This window comes from Protomyctophum parallelum, assembly GCF_964188405.1.
Source record: "Protomyctophum parallelum genome assembly, chromosome: 2".
Classification (NCBI taxonomy): domain Eukaryota; kingdom Metazoa; phylum Chordata; class Actinopteri; order Myctophiformes; family Myctophidae; genus Protomyctophum; species Protomyctophum parallelum.
The window spans coordinates 9,789,161-9,815,474 of record NC_139699.1 but is presented as its reverse complement, the minus strand read 5'-3'; the positions used below and the strand labels follow the sequence as shown (position 1 = coordinate 9,815,474).

General features: G+C 42.4%; 1 protein-coding gene across 2 annotated transcripts in view; it reads right to left on the bottom strand.

The window, feature by feature from the left end:
- pcdh9 (protocadherin 9) overlaps positions 1-26,314 on the bottom strand; it is a gene marked incomplete at its 5' end in the record, with an annotated part of 323,534 nt that overhangs the window by 78,448 nt on the left and 218,772 nt on the right. Inside the window, one exon of one of the 2 annotated variants that reach the window (XM_083759580.1) lies at positions 19,230-19,434. In XM_083759580.1, coding sequence (XP_083615706.1) covers positions 19,230-19,434 — 205 coding nt within the window. The remainder of the gene's footprint in view (positions 1-19,229; positions 19,435-26,314) is intronic. The other variant, XM_083759581.1, reaches the window with a different exon arrangement.

The window sequence follows — 26,314 nt, the reverse complement described above, 5'->3', positions numbered from 1 at the left end:
ATAGAACTCAACAAATAGGATTGGGAAAAGGACATTAACACAATCTATCACTTTGATATAATATATCAAAGTAATATATCATAATATATCAAAGTGAAAACTTGATATAATATATCAAAGTGATAGATTTTAGTGATAGCTTATATTATAAGCTTCAGAGGACCTGCAATCAGGCCATATGAGGCCGCTATATCTTGTTGCAGAATGGTTCTGTTAGTCTAAAGAGATGGGCCATCTCTAGCTGCTGTTACACATTCCACTGGTTCTGTAGTCTGAAGAGATGGGCCACAGTACTGCTGTTAAACATTCCACTGGTTCTGTTAGTCTGAAGAGATGGGCCATCTCTAGCTGCTGGTACACATTCCACTGGTTCTGTAGTCTGAAGAGATGGGCCATCTCTAGCTGCTGGTACACATTCCACTGGTTCTGTTAGTCTGAAGAGATGGGCCATCTCTAGCTGCTGGTACACATTTCACTGGTTCTGTAGTCTGAAGAGATGGGCCATCTCTAGCTGCTGTTAAACATTCCACTGGTTCTGTAGTCTGAAGAGACGGGCCATCTCTAGCTGCTGTTACACATTCCACTGGTTCTGTAGTCTGAAGAGATGGGCCATCTCTAGCTGCTGTTACACATTCCACTGGTTCTGTAGTCTGAAGAGATGGGCCATCTCTAGCTGCTGTTACACATTTCACTGGTTCTGTTAGTCTGAAGAGATGGGCCATCTCTAGCTGCTGTTAAACATTCCACTGGTTCTGTTAGTCTGAAGAGATGGGCCATCTCTAGCTGCTGTTACACATTCCACTGGTTCTGTTAGTCTGAAGAGATGGGCCATCTCTAGCTGCTGTTAAACATTCCACTGGTTCTGTAGTCTGAAGAGATGGGCCATCTCTAGCTGCTGTTAAACATTCCACTGGTTCTGTTAGTCTGAAGAGATGGGCCATCTCTAGCTGCTGTTAAACATTCCACTGGTTCTGTTAGTCTGAAGAGATGGGCCATCTCTAGCTGCTGTTAAACATTCCACTGGTTCTGTTAGTCTGAAGAGATGGGCCATCTCTAGCTGCTGTTACACATTCCACTGGTTCTGTTAGTCTGAAGAGATGGGCCATCTCTAGCTGCTGTTAAACATTCCACTGGTTCTGTTAGTCTGAAGAGATGGGCCATCTCTAGCTGCTGTTAAACATTGCACTGGTTCTGTTAGTCTGAAGAGATGGGCCATCTCTAGCTGCTGTTAAACATTTCACTGGTTCTGTTAGTCTGAAGAGATGGGCCATCTCTAGCTGCTGTTAAACATTCCACTGGTTCTGTAGTCTGAAGAGATGGGCCATCTCTAGCTGCTGTTACACATTCCACTGGTTCTGTAGTCTGAAGAGATGGGCCATCTCTAGCTGCTGTTACACATTTCACTGGTTCTGTTAGTCTGAAGAGATGGGCCATCTCTAGCTGCTGTTAAACATTCCACTGGTTCTGTAGTCTGAAGAGATGGGCCATCTCTAGCTGCTGTTACACATTCCACTGGTTCTGTAGTCTGAAGAGATGGGCCATCTCTAGCTGCTGTTACACATTCCACTGGTTCTGTAGTCTGAAGAGATGGGCCACAGTACTGCTGTTAAACATTCCACTGGTTCTGTTAGTCTGAAGAGATGGGCCATCTCTAGCTGCTGTTACACATTCCACTGGTTCTGTAGTCTGAAGAGATGGGCCATCTCTAGCTGCTGTTAAACATTTCACTGGTTCTGTAGTCTGAAGAGATGGGCCATCTCTAGCTGCTGTTACACATTCCACTGGTTCTGTTAGTCTGAAGAGATGGGCCACAGTACTGCTGTTACACATTTCACTGGTTCTGTTAGTCTGAAGAGACGGGCCACAGTACTGCTGTTACACATTCCACTGGTTCTGTAGTCTGAAGAGATGGGCCACAGTACTGCTGTTACACATTTCACTGGTTCTGTTAGTCTGAAGAGATGGGCCACAGTACTGCTGTTACACATTCCACTGGTTCTGTAGTCTGAAGAGATGGGCCACAGTACTGCTGTTACACATTCCACTGGTTCTGTAGTCTGAAGAGATGGGCCACTAGCTGCTGTTAAACATTTCACTGGTTCTGTAGTCTGAAGAGATGGGCCATCTCTAGCTGCTGTTAAACATTCCACTGGTTCTGTAGTCTGAAGAGATGGGCCACAGTACTGCTGTTACACATTCCACTGGTTCTGTAGTCTGAAGAGATGGGCCACAGTACTGCTGTTACACATTCCACTGGTTCTGTTAGTCTGAAGAGATGGGCCACTAGCTGCTGTTAAACATTTCACTGGTTCTGTAGTCTGAAGAGATGGGCCATCTCTAGCTGCTGTTACACATTCCACTGGTTCTGTAGTCTGAAGAGATGGGCCATCTCTAGCTGCTGTTACACATTTCACTGGTACACATTCCACTGGTTCTGTTAGTCTAAAGAGATGGGCCATCTCTAGCTGCTGTTAAACATTCCACTGGTTCTGTAGTCTGAAGAGATGGGCCATCTCTAGCTGCTGTTAAACATTTCACTGGTTCTGTTAGTCTGAAGAGATGGGCCATCTCTAGCTGCTGTTACACATTCCACTGGTTCTGTAGTCTGAAAAGACGGGCCATCTCTAGCTGCTGGTACACATTCCACTGGTTCTGTTAGTCTGAAGAGATGGGCCATCTCTAGCTGCTGTTAAACATTCCACTGGTTCTGTAGTCTGAAGAGATGGGCCATCTCTAGCTGCTGTTACACATTCCACTGGTTCTGTAGTCTGAAGAGATGGGCCATCTCTAGCTGCTGTTACACATTCCACTGGTTCTGTAGTCTGAAGAGATGGGCCATCTCTAGCTGCTGTTACACATTTCACTGGTTCTGTAGTCTGAAGAGATGGGCCACTAGCTGCTGTTAAACATTTCACTGGTTCTGTAGTCTGAAGAGATGGGCCACTAGCTGCTGTTAAACATTTCACTGGTTCTGTAGTCTAAAGAGATGGGCCATCTCTAGCTGCTGTTACACATTCCACTGGTTCTGTAGTCTGAAGAGATGGGCCATCTCTAGCTGCTGTTACACATTCCACTGGTTCTGTAGTCTGAAGAGATGGGCCACAGTACTGCTGTTACACATTTCACTGGTTCTGTTAGTCTGAAGAGATGGGCCATCTCTAGCTGCTGTTACACATTCCACTGGTTCTGTTAGTCTGAAGAGATGGGCCACAGTACTGCTGTTACACATTCCACTGGTTCTGTTAGTCTGAAGAGATGGGCCACAGTACTGCTGTTACACATTCCACTGGTTCTGTTAGTCTGAAGAGATGGGCCATCTCTAGCTGCTGTTACACATTCCACTGGTTCTGTTAGTCTGAAGAGATGGGCCATCTCTAGCTGCTGGTACACATTCCACTGGTTCTGTAGTCTGAAGAGATGGGCCTCTAGCTGCTGTTAAACATTCCACTGGTTCTGTAGTCTGAAGAGATGGGCCATCTCTAGCTGCTGTTAAACATTTCACTGGCTCTGTTAGTCTGAAGAGATGGGCCATCTCTAGCTGCTGTTAAACATTTCACTGGCTCTGTTAGTCTGAAGAGATGGGCCATCTCTAGCTGCTGTTACACATTCCACTGGTTCTGTTAGTCTGAAGAGATGGGCCATCTCTAGCTGCTGTTACACATTCCACTGGTTCTGTAGTCTGAAGAGATGGGCCATCTCTAGCTGCTGTTAAACATTTCACTGGCTCTGTTAGTCTGAAGAGATGGGCCATCTCTAGCTGCTGTTACACATTCCACTGGTTCTGTTAGTCTGAAGAGATGGGCCATCTCTAGCTGCTGTTACACATTCCACTGGTTCTGTAGTCTGAAGAGATGGGCCATCTCTAGCTGCTGTTAAACATTCCACTGGTTCTGTATAGTCTGAAGAGATGGGCCATCTCTAGCTGCTGTTACACATTCCACTGGTTCTGTTAGTCTGAAGAGATGGGCCATCTCTAGCTGCTGTTACACATTTCACTGGTTCTGTTAGTCTGAAGAGATGGGCCTCTAGCTGCTGTTAAACATTTCACTGGTTCTGTAGTCTGAAGAGATGGGCCATCTCTAGCTGCTGTTAAACATTCCACTGGTTCTGTTAGTCTGAAGAGATGGGCCATCTCTAGCTGCTGTTAAACATTCCACTGGTTCTGTTAGTCTGAAGAGATGGGCCATCTCTAGCTGCTGTTAAACATTTCACTGGTTCTGTTAGTCTGAAGAGATGGGCCATCTCTAGCTGCTGTTAAACATTCCACTGGTTCTGTTAGTCTGAAGAGATGGGCCATCTCTAGCTGCTGTTACACATTCCACTGGTTCTGTAGTCTGAAGAGATGGGCCATCTCTACACATTCCACTGGTTCTGTAGTCTGAAGAGATGGGCCATCTCTAGCTGCTGTTACACATTCCACTGGTTCTGTAGTCTGAAGAGATGGGCCATCTCTAGCTGCTGTTAAACATTCCACTGGTTCTGTTAGTCTGAAGAGATGGGCCATCTCTAGCTGCTGTTACACATTTCACTGGTTCTGTTAGTCTGAAGAGATGGGCCATCTCTAGCTGCTGTTAAACATTTCACTGGTTCTGTTAGTCTGAAGAGATGGGCCATCTCTAGCTGCTGTTACACATTCCACTGGTTCTGTAGTCTGAAAAGACGGGCCATCTCTAGCTGCTGGTACACATTCCACTGGTTCTGTTAGTCTGAAGAGATGGGCCATCTCTAGCTGCTGTTAAACATTCCACTGGTTCTGTAGTCTGAAGAGATGGGCCATCTCTAGCTGCTGTTACACATTCCACTGGTTCTGTAGTCTGAAGAGATGGGCCATCTCTAGCTGCTGTTACACATTCCACTGGTTCTGTAGTCTGAAGAGATGGGCCATCTCTAGCTGCTGTTACACATTTCACTGGTTCTGTAGTCTGAAGAGATGGGCCACTAGCTGCTGTTAAACATTTCACTGGTTCTGTAGTCTGAAGAGATGGGCCACTAGCTGCTGTTAAACATTTCACTGGTTCTGTAGTCTAAAGAGATGGGCCATCTCTAGCTGCTGTTAAACATTCCACTGGTTCTGTAGTCTGAAGAGATGGGCCATCTCTAGCTGCTGTTACACATTCCACTGGTTCTGTAGTCTGAAGAGATGGGCCATCTCTAGCTGCTGTTACACATTCCACTGGTTCTGTAGTCTGAAGAGATGGGCCATCTCTAGCTGCTGTTACACATTCCACTGGTTCTGTAGTCTGAAGAGATGGGCCACAGTACTGCTGTTACACATTTCACTGGTTCTGTTAGTCTGAAGAGATGGGCCATCTCTAGCTGCTGTTACACATTCCACTGGTTCTGTTAGTCTGAAGAGATGGGCCACAGTACTGCTGTTACACATTCCACTGGTTCTGTTAGTCTGAAGAGATGGGCCACAGTACTGCTGTTACACATTCCACTGGTTCTGTTAGTCTGAAGAGATGGGCCATCTCTAGCTGCTGTTACACATTCCACTGGTTCTGTTAGTCTGAAGAGATGGGCCATCTCTAGCTGCTGGTACACATTCCACTGGTTCTGTAGTCTGAAGAGATGGGCCTCTAGCTGCTGTTAAACATTCCACTGGTTCTGTAGTCTGAAGAGATGGGCCATCTCTAGCTGCTGTTAAACATTTCACTGGCTCTGTTAGTCTGAAGAGATGGGCCATCTCTAGCTGCTGTTACACATTCCACTGGTTCTGTAGTCTGAAGAGATGGGCCATCTCTAGCTGCTGTTACACATTCCACTGGTTCTGTAGTCTGAAGAGATGGGCCATCTCTAGCTGCTGTTAAACATTCCACTGGTTCTGTATAGTCTGAAGAGATGGGCCATCTCTAGCTGCTGTTACACATTCCACTGGTTCTGTTAGTCTGAAGAGATGGGCCATCTCTAGCTGCTGTTACACATTTCACTGGTTCTGTTAGTCTGAAGAGATGGGCCTCTAGCTGCTGTTAAACATTTCACTGGTTCTGTAGTCTGAAGAGATGGGCCATCTCTAGCTGCTGTTAAACATTCCACTGGTTCTGTTAGTCTGAAGAGATGGGCCATCTCTAGCTGCTGTTAAACATTCCACTGGTTCTGTTAGTCTGAAGAGATGGGCCATCTCTAGCTGCTGTTAAACATTTCACTGGTTCTGTTAGTCTGAAGAGATGGGCCATCTCTAGCTGCTGTTAAACATTCCACTGGTTCTGTTAGTCTGAAGAGATGGGCCATCTCTAGCTGCTGTTACACATTCCACTGGTTCTGTAGTCTGAAGAGATGGGCCATCTCTACACATTCCACTGGTTCTGTAGTCTGAAGAGATGGGCCATCTCTAGCTGCTGTTACACATTCCACTGGTTCTGTAGTCTGAAGAGATGGGCCATCTCTAGCTGCTGTTACACATTCCACTGGTTCTGTAGTCTGAAGAGATGGGCCATCTCTAGCTGCTGTTAAACATTCCACTGGTTCTGTTAGTCTGAAGAGATGGGCCATCTCTAGCTGCTGTTACACATTTCACTGGTTCTGTTAGTCTGAAGAGATGGGCCATCTCTAGCTGCTGTTAAACATTTCACTGGTTCTGTTAGTCTGAAGAGATGGGCCATCTCTAGCTGCTGTTAAACATTTCACTGGTATCATTAGTGGACCGCATTCGAGGTTGTCGGATTGCTGCCAAGCTGAGTGACAATCCTGTATTTGTTTATTCTGATTAGTGAATTGTTGAGTGTCTGTAATATGGAAATAACAATGCTGGTGAAATTCTGGGCTTTGGATGATGCCGTTTTCTCTGCTGTTATTTCTCATTCCATTGAGAATGAAAGGCTCTAGTCTTGAACATTCACTACATTTGACACATTTAGCTCACACTGAATAATCAAATTGGCTTGATTGTTGTATGACATCATTGACATTGTCATCAGGGGATATGCTAACCATAAGGCTCACGGCACTTACTCTGTCTCTGACCATGCACGCTCTGCTTAATAATGCCTATAGGCCTATATACCAAAAGCTTAAAGTAGTTGAGTGTAGACCTCACCCAGTTGAGTGTATAGACCTCAGGTGCCATCCAACCTTTTTTTTTTTAAAGATATTTTTTTGTGGCTTACGCCTTTATTGATTTTTTAAGGGATAGAAAGTAGGCTGACAGGAAACGGGAGAGAGGTGGGGGGATGACATGCGGTAAAGGCCGTGTCGGGTCCGGGAGTCGAACCCGCGGCACACCGCGACTGGATCACCAGTCCGGTGCCCAGACCGTTACGCTACGGCCTGGGCCGTGCCATCCAACCTTTAGTCTTACAGTATGTGTGGCTTTTGTTCTGACAAATGTTGAGTCTGTGACTAAATAATTAGTATTCGGCCTAATGAGCGACTGAAATCTTCAATAGGCCCCTATGGAAATTTTAACAAAGTATCATATTTAAGTCCATAACAACACATTTTGAATTACTAGCCTACTCCAATAATTGTAGTAGGCAACAGTACATACAGTATTATTAGCCTACTATAATTATGAATAAATTATAATAATATTGTGCAAAGGATGTATATATTCTGTATTTGTAATGAATGTCTGTGGCGTTTCTTTAGCGATCATCCATGACAGCATATAGCTCAGAATCCAGTGGCACGGAGCACCTCAACAAGGGAGTTATCCATCATCTATCTTCAACCCATTAATGATTAATGGCTAAAGTGGTTCCATTTTCATGGTAGAGAACATAACAATCTTGCATTGAGTATTTTAGCCCCCTCCCCTCCCATAGAGTCCCCTAACAGCTTCTCCTTCAAATCACATCAACCATCTCCTCTCCTCTCCGCCCCCCCTCTGTTCCTGTCAGGAGTGTCTCTGTTCATGTGCATCGATGACACAACCAAGCACTTTTCTTTTATAAACCTTGATCTTAAGAATATTTTTCCCATATATATATATATATATATATATATATATATATATATATATATATATATATATATGTGTGTGTGTGTGTGTGTGTTATCAACATTGTGTGAGTGTTAAAGCTGTAAACTGTGCCAGTGTCCTTGTCCTTTAAACCCGATTCAACAAATGTCTTCTAAATCCTGACAGTTTTCTGAAAAAAACCCATGTTTCTGTCAGTCGTTCTCAAACATTTTCATGTCAAGCAAGGATCCCCAGAATTATCTGTATTTGGCCGCCGACCCCCATCTGAAAATACGTTGTTCCAATTAAGGACCCCCCAGAAGCAAAGATTTGAGTTAAAAATATATATTAAAAGATTTGTGCCACATTTGGTCGTAGCGCGGCACTCGGTGCCGCACTATGAGCTTGTAGATCTGCTATTTTTCAATAGCTAAAATATAACATAATGCTTCAAACACCAAAAGGGGTTCCCGCCAAGAATGGGTTAGCAATACATGCAGTATAGGCTGCTTGGGTGGCAACACAATTGTCCTGTGTAAGGGTGGGGAAGCCGGGTTGGGAGGGGGTCTCTGCATTTATCCCTACGGGCTGGGGGGGGAGTGTTGGGCGGGAAGAGGAGAACCTAAGGCTCTATGTCCTCCCGGTGGGGGCTCCTCACTGACAGGTGTGTCAGTGTGGATGTAGTAACATCAGTGAAAACTGTGTGGGGAGGAATTCAGGACAGAACTACTAAATTGGGGAGAAAAAAGCAACAACAAAAAAAACAATATATAGGTCTACAGTATATTTGAAAGCAGCTGTACAGGTTCATTGAAGTTTAATACCTCTGCCTGACTATACCTTGCACCAAACAATGCAAGATCAGGTCCAAGACCAACAGATTCAGTAACAGCTTCTATCCCACAGCGGTAGTTGCACTCAATGCTGCTAAAAAATGATCTGTTGCTGCGACACTTTTTAGTTTCTATTATCTATTACCTTCTATTACTATTTATTATCTTAAGTACAATAAGGGTTTGTTGTGCGATAACAGCTGAAAATGACATGCTTGTGCATTAGTGCTGCTGGGGTTGTGCAATAACAAGAAGTCTTGTGTGTTTGTTTTATCTTGTACAGTATGTTGTTTTGTGATATGATGCACTGATTGGTTGGCACTTTTAATTTCGTTGTACACGTTGCAATGACAAATAAAGATCTATCTATCTATCTATCTACAATACCCTTTTCCGTAATATATAGCAAAAGCACATCTTTCCCAAGGACAAACAAAAGGTTTAACCAAGTAAAATAATGTGGAAAATCATGTATTGTTGTGATTGTTTGTGCCTCATGCCATGATTGTGGTGGAATTAAAGTATAACAAAAAATCTCCCAACGTGACAATAAGCTTTTGGATATCAGAGACATGGCTGAGCCAACAAACACACTGCAGGAAACCATTACACAAGTTGCTGCACCGAAACAGCTGGCAAACACTGAATAATTCAATGTTGAATGCTCATTTGAGATTGTGCTCAGAAAGTGTATGTGAAAGAGATGTACTGTACTATGACTATGGCAATTTAATATTCCCCGTTACCTAGCCCATACAGTGTATCTGCATCTTGCAGCTGCTTGCTATGCACTCAGCGCTGAGTATAGGGTGTAGCGTATACAGTAGTCAAAACATCATCCCCAACCCAGCCATCATCAGCATAACAGGACTGTGGTGGGATGTATTAACCCATTTTGCGCGGGAACCCCTTTTGGTGTTAGCATCATGTCGTGCTTTAGCCATTTGAAAAATAGCAGATCTACAAGCTCATAGCGCGCCACCGAGTGGCGCGCTACGAACTTGTAGGTCTGCTATTTTTTGAAAAAAATCGAAGAGCGACTGACATTAGAAGACATTTTTTTAATCTGATCTCAGGTCAGAATGGAAAACTGTCAGGATGTAGAAGACATTTTTTTTAATCTGATCTCAGGTCAGAATGGGTTAAAAAACTAAAGCATTAGCTACACTCGGTTTTAACCCATTTAGGCCCGACGTCGACATTAAAAAAATGGTGACAATTTTCTGAAAAACCTCATGTTTCTGTATATCAGTGGTGCGCCCCTCATGTTTCTGTATATCAGTGGTGCGCCTACTCAATATTTCATGTCAAGGACCCCGAACATGATATGCATTTGGCCACCGACCCCTCAATCTGAAAATATGTTGTTCCATGAACGCCCTCAGAAGCAAAGATTTGAGTTAAAAACATTCACTCTGAAAGAATATACATTCAAAGATTTGAGCCACATTTTCAAGATTTTTCAAAAATAGCAGATCTACAAGCTCGTAGCGCGCCACAAGCTCACGCTATGAGCTTGTAGATCTGCTATTTTGCAATAGCTAAATTATAACATAATGTTTAAAACACCAAAAGGGGTTCCCGGCCCAAAATGGATTAAAGTTGTGCTGTTTTTTTTTTTAGATATGGCAAAACTTCTCTTACACTATAATACACACAGGTTGAGGTACTTCTCCATCATGCTATAAAAAGTTTGTAGCCTAGACATTTTAATGTATAATGTACACTAGTGGAGTATAAAAAATTATGGATTCATTAATAATGCATCGCGATTTGGCCGTGCAACAATCGATATTGAAGCGTAAATATAATACTGTAAATATAACATAATGTTAAATCAAATATGTTGTTCAGTATATCTGACTAGTGAGTGCGTTTATTGACTGATGAATGCACGCAATGATGTTGTTCAAAAGTGTAATGCATTTCATTGCGTCGTAAAAAATCGAATCGTGAATCTGGTGAATCGTAATCAAATTGAATTGTGAGGGCAGTGCCAATGCACACCTCTACTGTACTGTACTGTACACAACATGTGTACATGCTATTTCTGGCAGTGAGATTTAGTGTAGAGGAATCGACTCCTGGGGGACCTGACCCCGGTCAGCCAAGTATATAGGGTTAAATTAGCCTACGGAGGGAATATAGGCATAATATGCAATGCTAGATCGCCTGTGTCTCGGATATTGTTTACGTACAATGAACAATGAACAATGAACTTACAGTTAAGACGCAAGAATGGAGTTGGCGTTGGCAGAATTAATTAATAAGGGGATTTTTCTAAAGTAACCAGTATAAATTCATGCATAAACAAATAGAGATTATTAAAGCTTAAATTTAAAGACAGAAGCACGGAAGAAGAAGTGGCCGTAGAAAGCAGCTTAATCAGACCAGTGTGTGTCCAGTGGAAAACCTCGTATGAATCTGATCTCAGGTCAGAATGGGTTAAAGCTGAAAATCCGGATATAGCCCACGGGCCACGTACGGCATCATATATTTCCCAGAGAGGCTAAATCTTCATCCATAACAGAAACAACAATTAGACAATGGTTTCCCGAGACCGAACCCGTCATATCCGTAAAGACCTCAGCTATAGAAAGAAGGTGACAAAACTGTTCAAATGTTTGGATGCCCCTGAGGATCATAATTATTGCTTGGAAGCAGGAAACATGTGTTTCTCAGCTTCCCCTTTCCCTCAAATATCACAAATCCACCAGATTTCGAATGGTTTACTGAACTGAGGATGTTCACTTTGCGTTGGCAATGTTTCACTCGCTCGAAAACGTGTTAATGGGATTTGTTAATTAACATGTAGTGGAATTACAATCATCTCTGTGCTGAATATACCTGTTCCACCAGGCTGTGCATTTTCCTATAAATCTCCTGTAAACGTCATCCCAGGTCTCTTGTAAAAAATGTACAGTACAAAAGCAGCAGTGGAAGTACGTCTACAGTGTGCTCCTCACTTCTGATTCTTGATAAATGAGATTTAAATATGATGGATGATCAGCTCTGGCAGAGATAGCACCTATTACGAACTCATCAAAATGTGCAAAAAGTACAAATTACATGCGCTGAGGCTTCAACCAAACATATTTAGTAAAAGATGGAGTCCCGTACTGCCTTTACTAATGAGGTAGTAGGTATCGGAATCTTGAGTAACATTATTCACCCAATTACACTCCTCCCCAGACCTCCTGGTGCGTCCATATGCTTGCCTCATTCTCCATCTCCAGTCATGCCTGTATTCAGCATTGTTCACTTCCCATTGTTGTTGACGCTCTGTTGTTTTTGTCTCTCTACTTGTATTTTATTTGTTTTATGGTGAATAATTGTAGTATTTTATTTCCTTGTTTTATTGTGAATAATTGTAAATGTATGTGAAGTTGTTTGTGTGTATGAGTGTATTATATATATATATATATATATATATATATATATATATGAAAGTGTGAAACAGCTGAGGTTGTGTAAAAAAATATATATAGGCATGTGCAATGCTAGATCGTCTGTGTCTCGGATATTGTTTACGTACAATGAACAATGAACTTACAGTTAAGACGCAAGAATGGAGTTGGTGTTGACAGAATTAATAACAGGATTTTTCAAAAGTAACCAGTATAATTTCATGCATAAACAAATAGATTAATTAAAAAAAAAAGGAGTTGTAAGAAATGTGTATGTTTATAATTCTATGAAGTTGCCCAAACTGAAATAAAAACAAAGTTTTTGTGCAAAAAGTGTTGAAATAGTTTTTGCCGGATCTTACATATTACAAATGTTTGCTTGTCTCCACCAAGCCAAAGGCATGGGGAGATAATTATGTTTTGCACCCTGTCCATCCGTCTGTGTGTGTGCGTGTCCGTGTGTGTCCGTGTGTGTGTCTGTGTGTGTGTCCGTCTAATCTCCGGCACCATTGGCTTGATCTCAGCCAAACTGTGCGGCACACACACTCCCTGGATGCCAGAGCTGAACCTCCGCCCACATTTCTTACATGGGGGGCCTGTTATAGCACCACCAGCAGGCAGATTTGTGTCAAAACATTTTTTGCCAGTACACCTACAGATTTTGTCCAAACATCACACACATCAGTACACAGTCACTCTATAGTCATTAAACAAAACGTCAATGTTACAATATTTAATCTTTTTACCATTCCGTGCCGTCCAGCCATTTTGCCGTCTACCGCTTGCCTAACGCAGCATAAGTCTTTGTATATTGGCTAATTATAACTGCTTATTTTATGCTCACTCGATAATAATAATAATAATAATGCACGCCCACAACGAACGTTCCTGACAATGGAAACCTTTGAGTTTCAGGATGGAATTCTTTGAAATATCAACCAGTACGTACAGTATGACATTGAATTATTTCTCTTAACACATAATATGTGTAGGTGTCGTTACATTGATTTTTACAGCATACATAATGCTGAAGAATACAAGATAATAGCTGACCTCACCTCCATCTGTACACTGCCAGGTTTGAATGCATGCTATAGACCTGGGGACACTCAAGGGAATTATTATAAAGCCCGAACACAACATAATCCTCTATATACAGTAGGTAGACAGTCAGTCTACTAAGTAGACACATGCTTCCTCATTTAGTATAGCTTTAGGGACCGATGGTTCCCCATAAGACAGGAGCCAATCTCCTGTTTCTGTAGCCATGTGGCCCATAAGACAGGAGCCAATCTCCTGTTTCTGTAGCGGCTTGATGTCACCCCAGCCATGATGTACAAGCATGTACAGCCCCTGGTCATGACACTGGTATGTCACAGGGACTTATACCCAATACAACCCTATAGTGTCTGTCAAGCAGGGAGGCATTATGTACACCCCCTGGTCATACATGACACTAGTATGTCACAGGGACTTATACCCAATCCAACCCTATAGTGTCTGTCAAGCAGGGAGGCATTGGGACCCATTTTTGTAGTCTTTGGTATATGATCCTATGCCTGGGAATTGAACCCTGAGCTCCCAACCTAAGAGCGGACACTCTAACCAAAAAGCTCACTGAGATTCTTGAAAAATGATCACTTAAATGGTAAATGGTGCATTTATATAGTGCCTTTATCCAAGGCGCTTTACATAGATTGTGCATTACATTCACCCATTCTCACACACATTCATACACCGATTGCGGCAGAAGCCATGCAAGGCATCAACCAGGACATCGGGAGCAATTTGGGGTTCAGTGTCTTGCCCAAGGACACTTCGACATGTAGACAGGAGGAGCCGGGATCCGAACCGCCGACCCATGGATCATTGGACGACCTGCTCTACCTCCTGAGCCACAGTCGCACTTCACTTATAAATGGCATGACCAATTTGGGACAGCAAGTTGAAATTGGTTAAACTGTCACATGGATGACAAGTGTGAGCTGTTTCCCTCTGTCATCCATCCCTCCATCATGACTTTGGTCTCATCATCGTATTATTAAGCAATATTACACGAGAGGGTGTTGTTTAACGTGATTATTGCCACGACAGGGATGCGGTCAGGAACGAGACGAAGTCGAGTTCCGCAAGCATCACTGAAGTGGCAATAATCACGTTAAACAACACCCTCGAGTGTAATATTGCAATTCTACAACAGTTACCCTTAAAACAAAGAAAATCGCTGAAAAAATATATTTTTTTAATGACAGATGTAGTCACTACGACCACAAATGTCCAAAGAAACTAGCTAGCCTAGCCACCGAGTTTGCTAGCGCTCTGGGAAAACAGAGCGGCTGAATTCTTTGTTTTGATTAGGTGGTGAACAGTAGTGGTTTGATCAACGGCTAGAAACCGTTTCAACCAATCAGATTGCTTCCTCTTAACGACCTGTTGAGTTGTTTCAGAGTTCAGTTATTCGCTGTGGGGGGGGGGGGGATGCTCTCAGCCATCAGTGGCACAGAAAACACTTACAGTAGTTACAGGAAAGTACAGCTGAATGACGTTTGACCTAATCAAGATTGAAGTACAAGGTTTAATGTGTAAAGCACACACACACACACACACACACACACACACACACACACACACACACACACACACACACACACACACACACACACACACACACACACACACACACACACACACACACGCTTGTTTCTGTCAAAGTCAGTCTACTGTATGCTGTTGCTATGTAGCTTATTATGCATATTATTGCTGCATATTGCATTGCTTGGTCCCACATATTGCTGCTTGGAGCTACAGTATGTTGTTGTTCACAAACTATTCCTGTTTAGTTCTACTATGATACGTCTAATAATTATATTTAGTCATTCATCAGAAAACCTGTAACATGACAATGTTAATGTCGCTCTTATGTTCAATTTGGAATGTGCAATTTGGGCGGGAACCCCTTTTGGTGTTTTAAAGCATTGTTATACTTTAGCTATTGAAAAATAGCAGATCTACAAGCTCATAGCGCGGCACCGAGTGCCGCGCTATGAACTTGTAGGTCTGCTATTTTCGAAGAATCGTGAAAATGTGCATGAAATCTTTGAATATGTATTATTACAGAGTGAACATTTTAACTCAAATCTTTCTTCTGGGGGGAGGTCCCTGCTGGAACAACATATTTTCACAAGTGGGGCGGAGGCATATTTATTATTTTTTGGGGTCCTTGACATGAAATATTGAGAACCACTGAGATAGAAACATGAGGTATTTCAGAAAACTGTCAGAATTTAGAAGACTTTTTTTTTTTAATTTCGACGTCAGGCCTAAATGGGTTAAGCCTCTTGCTGCATTAGAACCATGTACAGTAACTGTTCATATCTTCATTTGTAATGTGGCAAAAACCATAACTTCTCCTCCCATATAATTGAATAATGCCTTTGCTCTTTACACTGTACTTGTTCCATTGCTCAGTTTCCTACTGTATGCACGGATAATGATAATGATGATGATGATAGTGGTTAGAGAGTATAGCTCAAGCTCAATCAACTGCAGCCTCTACAGCTCAATGGATCTTTATCCCATTCTGACCTGAGATCAGATTCATACGAGGTTTCCGCCGGACACACACTGATCTGATGAACCCATTCTGACCTGAGATCAGATTCTAAAAAATGTCAGTCGCTCTTCGATTTTTCAAAAATAGCAGACCTACAAGCTCGTATCGCGCCACTCGGTGGCGCGATATGAGCTTGTAGATCTGCTATTTTTCAATAGCTAAAGCATAACATGATGCTGACACCAAAATGGGTGCCCGGTCAGAATGGGTTATTGGTGTGGATTAGACGTACGGGCCTATTGTTTAGAGACTCATTCGTTTTTAATTATAGTCCTGAGATAATTCATTTGATTCAACTCAATAATAAATGTTAAATGTTTACGATGATTATACATTTAGTTATTATAATCAAATGTACAGTATCTACACACAGAGTTTCATTACAGTAACTAAATGTATAGGGTGTAGGGGATGTAGGGATTGATTGAAATATTCATTAACAGTTTGCAGAATTACAGTACATTTCAAAATACCAACAATAAACCCAAAACTAAACCTAAACACAATACATCTCCCTCACATGCACCTTTATCGCCATGGCATGAGGCAAGACTTATATGCCTTATCGGGGCTCAGCATAAATGGAATTTCTAAGTTATAAATTATTTACAAATTACACAGACACACACACACACACACACACACACACACACACACACACACACACACACAGACACACACACCTCCCCATGTAGTTATAGGTTATGTTAATATATCTGAGTTCTTGCGTGCGTGTATGTACTGTATGTATACTGTATGTATGTATGTATGTATACATGTACTGTATGCATGTATTTATGCATGCAGCATAATTACCCAAGCATGCATGCATGCTTGGGTATGCCACCTTATTGCCACCTTATTTTCTCAGGTATTTTCTCACTCTTCATTGTTCAGTTATGTTATTGTAAATGTAAGAGGGATATGCGCACCTGCTGTTCGGCTGATACTGGCAATAAGCCACATATTTATCATCTAGTTTTCAAATGTTTTTTTCTTTAAACTTGCAACAACAGGGACATTTACAATTATAGTATGTTCTTAATTAAAAACAAAACAATTAAAAACAGCATGCACTGCACTGCACTACTGTATGCATACCTAGCCACAGAGAGAGAGAGAGAGAGAGAGAGAGAGAGAGAGAGAAAGGCATATTGCCAGAAAAAAACAATTAGCCTTATATACTTTTAAATGTACATACTGTATTCATCCCTTTTGACTATTATGAGAACGTTGTGATGTGAACAGATTAACCGCTACACAGTATGAAGACAGTATATACTGCTAGTGAATAAGCAGTGGCCATCTTTAGCTATATTTATTGCGTGTATAGCTATTTACAACAAATGCCACATCATCAGTATACACATGGTACTTAACCCATTCTGAACGGGCACCCATTTTGGTGTCGGCATCATGTTATGCTTTAGCTATTGAAAAATAGCAGATCTACAAGCTCATATCGCGCCACCGAGTGGCGCGATACGAGCTTGTAGGTCTGCTATTTTTGAAAAATCAAAGAGCGACTGACATTTTTTAGAATCTGATCTCAGGTCAGAATGGGTTCATCAGACCAGTGTGTGTCCAGTGGAAAACCTCGTATGAATCTGATCTCAGGTCAGAATGGGTTAACAGCTTGAGTACATCTGCTATCTGAGCATCTGTTGGAGATTACAGCCACAAAGACCTATTTATGCCAGCTGATCTGCTCCTCCCTTCTGTAGGCAAGCTGGCATCGACCTTGGGGCGATGCGCTTGATCTTACTGCGCTGCACCTCTTAACCCATTTAGGCCTGGGAAGAAAAAGTCTTCTACATGTCATATCTATGTTTCTATAGGCCTATATCACTCAATATTTAATGTCAAGGACCCCAGAAATTATCTGTAATTGGCCTCCGATCCCCATCTGAAAATATGTAGTTCCAGGGACCTCCCCCAGAAGCAAAGATTTGAGTTAAAAACGTTCGTTCTGAATTTTTTTTTGTTCCAAATTTGAGGCACATTTTCACGATTTTTCAAAAATAGCAGACCTACAAGCTCGTAGCGCGCCACTCGGTGGCGCGCTATGAGCTTGTAGATCTGCTATTTTTCAATAGCTAAAGCATAACATAATGCTAACACCAAAAGGGGTTCCGGCCCAAAATGGGTTAATGATAAAATGAGAAAACTGGGTCGGAGGAGTTACATTCCCAACAGAAATAGCAGGAAGTTAACATCTTCAGTGGAGAGAACCCACAGCCTTCCTTCCAACTGGGAAATTATCTCTAAATAAATCAAATGAGTTTCACAAATAGGTGAGGAAGCCTTATGGGAGACCTCAAGGTTTGCTCCTGGGAGAATAAAATGATCAAGTCCAGATGATTAACTGAGCAGTGAATGACCTGCTCTCAGGAACCTGCTTAAGGGGAGTGAGTAACTAAATCAAATCAAATTTGGTAAGTGTGCATTTTATGTGAAGCTGTTGTTTTGACAAGACTATTAGGTTCTGTCTCGTTAAGAAATATCATGGTTCTCCCCAGAGCAGAACGGTTAAATCATTTTAAACATTTAGCTCATTGATTTTCTGATCCCTACTAAAGTGTTTCCACATGGGGTCAAGACTTAAGTTCTCTGGTAATGTTTGTGCAATTATTAGACGTTTATAGAACTGTGATTGTGATGGCATGAGGGACACAGAGGCTAATCAGCACTTGTAATAATGAATTATAATGAATTGCATTTTTTATAGCGCTTTTCCAAGTGCTCAAAGCGCTTTATACAATGGTTCATTCATTCAGTTCATTCATTGGGAGGTGAAGCGGCGAACAGTCGACGCCAGCGTCCTCACTTCCCACATTCACACACCGACGGTGGCGAGCTCACACCGACCGACTCATTGGAAGCAATGTAGGGTTCAGTGTCTTGCCCAAGGACACTTCGACGTGTAGACAGGAGGAGCCGGGATTCGAACCGCCGACCCAGGGATCATTGGACGACCTGCTCTACCTCCTGAGCCACAGTACTTGTATTAAGCATGCAGGAGTTTTCAACATGCCCACTTAAATTCAGAACAAAAATGGTACCAATTCACACACTGGCATGGCATACATTTTCCAGGCTATAATATGCGCTCCTGGAAAGGGATGCCTGCAAAAGAAAATGTTGATGTCCCAACATTTTAAGAGCAATTACGAACAGCGTTTTAATGTGGGGCAAATGGGAAATATAATGTGTAGCATAAGGAGAAGAGACTGGAGCAGCACGGACATTTAGAGCCTTTTATTTAGGTGCTGAGTATACAAACGACTAATTTAGTCTTTTTGTATACTCAGCACCTAAATAAAAGGCTCTAAATGTCCTTGATGTCCTTGTGCACCTGTGAAGCACCGGATCAGCCGTTTCAGGCTTGAGGCGCCGTCGGTAGACTCCCTTTGTTGGGAAATATAATGTCTACGAGAGGTTGTGAAGGTATAGACAGTATGTGCAACTTAACTCACCAGAGTTGGGATCTGAGTTGCCATCTGCTTCGGTCCTCTTGTCAGGGGAGGCCTGTTCGTAGAAGTCGTCCTGCGCCTGCACCAGAGGGAGAGGTTGTGTGAGGAGGATCGAGCCACTGCCTACAGGCTCGTGGTCCCCTAGGCCGCTGTCACTGCAGCTCTCCTGGGAGCCATCCGGCAGGTGAAACGTGACACGGCGCTGCGACTATAAGAACCAAGAGAGCACAAAACAGAGCACACTGTTTGTTAGTGCTCTGCTCTGCAACCCTCATAATCTCCCAAGCCTTTTCACACAATAGTTCTATGCGCTGAGCTGGGGCTCACTCATGCGTATAGTTTGCTGGACATATTGAGCTATTTTCAATTGTCTGGGCCTCCTGCCGAAGCAATCTCAGTATGATAATGTGAAAAGGCATCTGAGCTTTTTCTTTTTTTTGTTGCTCTGAACATTGTGGTTTTTATTAAGCATTTTTTTGCAGGGAGTATTAAAGGATTCTGGCAATTATTTAGGGTTTCGCAGAATGCTAGGGTTAAAACTGGTTTGGAGAATAATATTACTATTTTGGCTTTGCCTGAGTCATTGTTGGTGAGGGGAATTTAACACAAATCAAGTACAGTCACGTTTCACTGCACAATGTCAACCATAAACCGAATGCAGATTAAACACCAACACCAAGTGCATTATAACAGAAAGTTTAGCAAATAACAAAAGACGGCGCAATTTTACTATCTCATTACCACAAATCATAATTATAGTTGCACAAGCTTTTTATTAACCCATTCTGAACGGGCACCCATTTTGGTGTCAGCATCATGTTATGCTTTAGCTATTTAAAAATAGCAGATCTACAAGCTCATATCGCGCCACCGAGTGGCGCGATACGAGCTTGTAGGTCTGCTATTTTTGAAAAATCGAAGAGCGACTGACATTTTTAGAATCTGATCTCAGGTCAGAATGGGTTCATCAGACCAGTGTGTGTCCGGCGGAAACCTCGTATGAATCTGATCTCAGGTCAGAATGGGTTAAAGGCCATGAAATCCCTTAACAACGGCAGGAGCATTATATGATCATAGCTGCTCTGACACAGCGTTAGCTTGATGGTGTTGGCAAAATCAAAGTGTCAACAGAAACCCTCGGGTTGTCTTTCATAAACTCTGCACTGAGGAGAGGAGAGGAGGGGAGGGGAGGGGAGGGGAGGGGAGGGGAGGGGAGGGGAGAGGAGGGGAGGGGAGGGGAGGGGAGGGGAGGGGAGGGGAGAGGAGAGGAGAGGAGAGGAGAGGAGAGGAGAGGAGAGGAGAGGAGAGGAGAGGAGAGGAGAGGAGAGGAGAGGAGAGGAGAGGAGAGGAGAGGAGAGGAGAGGAGAGGAGAGGAGAGGAGAGGAGAGGAGAGGAGAGGAGAGGAGAGGAGAGGAGGAGCTGGAACTTCCTAAACCTCCAGGGCTGTGAATCTTTGGGTATCCCACCATTCGATTCGATTCCGATTCTTGGGGTCACGATTCGATTCAACTCGATTTCCAGATTCAAAACGATTCTGTTCAAAATGATTCTCGATTCAATACATCAATTTTTTGGAAATTATGAAATCGATTTTGAATCGTTCATAACGGGAATCGCGATTCGAATTCGGTTTTTTTGACACCCCTAACCTCCAGTGTTCCGGCATGGGACTAGTCTAGTCTGTGGTTGTGTGGAGATATACAAACACACACACACACACACACGCATCCTATACACACACGCACGCACACACACACACACGCACGCACAAATCCATAAACCCATTTGTGATTGAATTTCCAACTGTTAATTCCAAATGTCTTTTCCTGGACTTTAATGGCATTTTCCTCAGGCTTTCTCATAAGTCCAGAGACAAGCCTTGAGCTAACCTTTTCTGAGCACAGAGAGGTCTCTGCCACATCCTTGGTGATGACAGACAGAGACGGCTTTTACAGTAATTATTGGCAAAAGCAAAGGTCACCCAATCTGCAGTCTAATGCAAATGACCTCATTATATATTTTAGAACTGCTCCGAAAGCATATACGACATTCAATTAAACAAAAAGGGGGGGGGGGGGAGAGCGAAGGGGTGCATCAGGGGGTTGGTGTGTGTGTGTGTGTGTGTGTGTAGGGGGGGGGGGGTGTGTGCAAGGAGGTCGAGGAAGTGAATGTGAGTGAGAGTGCCCAGGAGACTGTGTGCAGAATGGTAACTTGAGAAATGCATGCGTGGAGTTTCAATTATTTGAGTAGGTCATGCATGGAAACACTTAAAACACCTGGATCATGTTGAATATAACATGCATTATTCATGTGGTACATTTAATGGGTATTCTAAATTAGCACCTATATTTTGAAAGAGTTGGATATAAATTCTGCAGCAAGGTTACTGTAGGTTACTGTAGGTTACTGTAGGTACAACAACCAAGAAAGATTTGCTTTGGTACACTATAGGAACGTTCTTCTGGCTGCCTTCACCAACTTTCACCAACAACGACCATTGGGAAACACAACAATTTTTTATAATAAATCCTTCAATTGAGGCAAAAGTTTGAAATAACAAATAATCATGATATTGATTTGAAGTCATATCGCCCAGCTCTAATTCCAAACAAAACGGGGCCTAATAATTGTATTGCTTCCAATAGATCTGACGTCACCAGTGGCGTGCACAGATAGACACTAGGGGGTGCTAGAGCACCCCCTGCCCTTTTGGCAATTTTGCTCTTTAAAAAAAAAAAAAAAGAAAAAAAAGTTTTTCTTAATTTGTAGTGTGTGGACCAATTATCAAATCTTGATAAAAAAACGCTTCTACTATATTATTTAGGCCCCCCCACACAATCTAAAGCTATGTTTCTATGTCAGTGCAGGTTCTTCGATTAAAGAAAAATAGCAGACCTACAAGCTCGCCACCGAGTGGCGCGCTATGAGCTTGTAGATCTGCTATTTTTCAATAGCTAAAGCACCAAAATGGGTTCCCTTCCCGCCCCAAAATGCACTTGAGCACCTGCCCCTCTAAATGTCTGTGCACGCCACTGGACGTCACAACCTCAAAGTGATGATGATTTAAATGTAATGGAGGGACCCTGTGTGTGCCAGTGATTCTGTGACTGGAATTCACAAAATGTGGAGAAAAAAAACATACCGGGTATATACACAAAAAATACATATTCACAGAATACTATCATGTGAAGAATATTTGGGATTTATCTCCTTGGCCTATACTGGCAGCGTGCACAAGAACGGTGGCACTGATCGGTCCAAGATTAGCTGCAGACAACACAGACACAGAAATGCAGACAGACACACGCTCGCACGCACACACACACACAAACAAACTTATCCCCCTAGCAGCCATATACTGTAGAAATGCTGAGGAAAGGAGTGATGATGGTGAAGAAGAATGCTAGGCTTAGGCTAGGGGGGGCCACTTTGACGATGGAGAGGGCCACTATATTTACACACTGACTCCAGAGGGCCACATTGCATATTACTGTCATAGCAAAAAAAAAAGCTGATCTACAAGCGCAAAATGTTTTGAGCTTGTAGCTTTTTTTTTTGGCTATTATTTTAACTTAAATCCTGATTATTATTATTTGCAATTTTTTTAATTGGAATCCTGAAAAGTAACATTTGTATTTAATTTCAAATGCATTTAATTATAGTTATGTTTTAATAATACTCATTAAGCTACCAATCTATCACTATTCTGGCATTCGCCTGAGGGCCGCATTAAGTGAAGGTGAGGGCCGCATGTGGCCCCCAGGCCGCCAGTTGCCCACCCCTGGCTTAGGGCGGCTATCCTTAGCCTGGAAGGCCTCTGGGTAATTCTTAATTAGCCTCCAGCAGCTATAGCTGAAGTAGCTATAGATAAATCAATGTAAATGTAAATTAATAACAGCAACCAGCTCATCTAGCTGTTACTCATTTGCATTTACATTTGATCAATGCAGGACAATGTCTTATCGTGGGTGAAATCTTGACCGCATAATAATGTGTAGATAGTGTGTGTAGGAGGAGGAAAATAGATCCTGGTACAAAGCCTTTTTCCATGAGTACAATACAGTCAAATCCTCAGTGTTCCGGAACTTTAACTCCAAACAAAGATTTGTCGAATTATTTTATTGTGTATAGAACAGTTGTTTTATCATTATAATGTTTTTAATCAAAGTTTAATTTAATTGTTGGAAAAAAAACGAGAGCGCACATCGACAGGCTGGGTGCTGGGCTCAAGAAACTTCAGTAGATATTTGATGGAGCCCTGTTGCACACCACAGGTACAAGAAGGACGTTCTTTATTGAGAATTCTGACAGAAATTATTCTCCATCAAATATCTATTGTTGAAAAAAACAAAATCAACTTAATACTTAAAGTCCAGGTAGTGGGTCTGGACTCTGGTGAGCATATTTCCTGACGTACAAACCCTGTTCTCCACAGAGTACCTACAGCTGTCGTCATGCTATAGGATTTACTTGACAGTATAACATTTCCTCAGAATTGAGCTTAAATTTGAAATTTGGTCAAACCTTTCTGGAGACGGAAAGGACCTCATTTTGAACAACTTTCTATCCAGCCATTTTATTCAATTAACCCAACCCTTTCTTAAGCTATGATGATATCTAGAGGCGGTTTGGGATATATGTGACCCTGTGAGTTTCTAGCATAATGCTGACACAAAAGAAGAAGGAAAATGCTGATATTGAGACTGTGAGGCCTATGTATAATTTACTTTATTAGACTAGCATGCTTTGAAAACAATGAACCATTGCTCTCAGTAGAGTACATATTGTACCTCCACGTGATGGACCAGGATGCCAAGCGGCTAAACAACCTGGTGAAGGCTGGCTCAGTGCTGCGGCCAGCCTTCTGACTGGAGACTCACTGCAGTCTGGTGTGGAGAGATGCACAGTTGCACACACAATACGATGTGGGCCATATCCCATTCTGACCGGAGATCAGATTCATACGAGTTTTCCACTGGACACACACTGGTCTGATTAACCCATTCTGACCTGAGATCAGATTCTAAAAATGTCAGTCGTTCTTCGATTTTTCAAAAAATAGCAGACCTACAAGCTCGTATCGCGCCACTCGGTGGCGCGATATGAGCTTGTAGATCTGCAATTTTTCAATAGCTAAAAGCATAACATGATGCCGACACCAAAATGGTTGCCCGGTCAGAATGGGATAATGGACAATGTGAGTCATCCTCCTCTCCACAAAACCTTGGCAGACCAGAAAAACGTCATTTTCTAATTGTTGTCAAGTGTTCTGAAGCACTTGTTTTTAAGAATGTCATATAATCACCAAACACACACTTACAGTCTGACAAATACAAAACAAAAAAGAAAACTATGCGCTCTCTGAAATGCCTTTTGTGTTGTCAGTATGCATGTCAGCAAGAGTTTGCTGTCGGCTATGTAAGATGTTATAGTGAATAATATTTACGAGTACAAAATATTGCACAGAAAGGAAATAAAGTTCTGATAAGTGGGCTCTGTCTAGCCACTACAGCAGTCAGCAGCACTGTGTGTGTGTGTGTGTGTGTGTGTGTGTGTGTGTGTGTGTGTGTGTGTGTGTGTGAGAGTGAGTGAGTGAGTGAGTGAGTGAGTGAGTGAGTGAGTGAGCGTGTGTCGTGTGTGTCGTGTGTGTGTGTGTGTGTGTGTGTGTGTGTGTGGGTCACTGCTGTAGGCATCAAACTGCCATTAGGCTATGCCAAGTGCCAACTAACGCTAAGACGACATCATCAAATTAATTATTAACCATTCATGAGTCCAACTTTAATACCTCTGACGAGGAAGCATATATACCGTATGAAATAGCTTGGAAAATAATTCCTCTTTATGTCAACCAGCCCGGAGGAGGAGGGGAGGGGGGGCGAAACGTTGTTGTTTTATAGGTTGAAATAAAGAGGACGGGGAGCAGCTATAATTATATCCTGTGCGGACATTCCACTGTTTGCTTCATTCATTGTGATCACTCTTTGGGTCCAGCACCGTATTTAAAAACTGGGATGTGCATACTCGTTTCCCTTCTTTACATATGAAATGATAGGCCTAGGCCAGCTATGATTCAGATATTAATCAGAGGTGCATTAATCAATGCAGCTCTGATTTCTTTTTAAAAGCATTGGATATCTTTTTTTTACCTCGGCAAAGGCGAGTGTGCAATTGTTCAATAGAAATGGCTCTTTATAGGCATTTGCCAATTAGGCCTATAGGATTAGGCTATAGCCTTGAGCTTGATCTTAAATCAATAAATTAACGAGTTGGTTAGGAGAGTAGCCTAGTACGTAAGTAAGTACATTTTATTTATATAGCACCTTTCACAAAGGACTCACAAAGTGCTTTACATGCAATAAAATACAAGAAAAGGAAAACAAGGCAGATACAAATTGCTGTACAATTCAAATAAAATGACAATACAAGCGTAATGAATCAATAAATAATATACGACCTAAACAGGAAAAGCAGGTTGAAACCATCCACAAATGCTTGTGCAAAAAGGAACGTTTTAAGGCTGTTTTTAAAAAATGTCCACAGAGGGTTGCAAATCTCAGGGCTATTGGAAGAGCATTCCAGAGTTTGGCTGCTACAGCCAATACTTTATAACGTTCAGTCCGTTGACATTGCTGTCTAAATTAACTGTTCTACAAGCTCATGCCTCGCGGAGCACCGTGTTCACTGGACCAGTGCATTTTGCAGGCTCTAATGATGACGTATTTCAAGATATTCAGATATTTCCTGTTGCCTTATATGGCGTGGAATGGGCGTGGACGTTCCATTAAACCAGACCAATCGCTTGGGGAAAGAGGCAGAATGAGATACACGGGCGATCCGCACAAATGAACCGATTACACCACCTTGGCTGAATGACACGGGAGCTTTTCACAGCGTGATGGAATGAATAAATACACCATCATTACACATTTCATTTACACCTGGTCGTACCATTTTCGTTGTGAATGAGGACCTTACTATGTGGTGTTCAACTGATTCACTGATTGAATGCATAGATTTTCCACTATGATCTAACTTTCACATCCTTTGTGTGTTTAACTTGGCCAGGAGTGGTTTTCATCAGGCAAAAG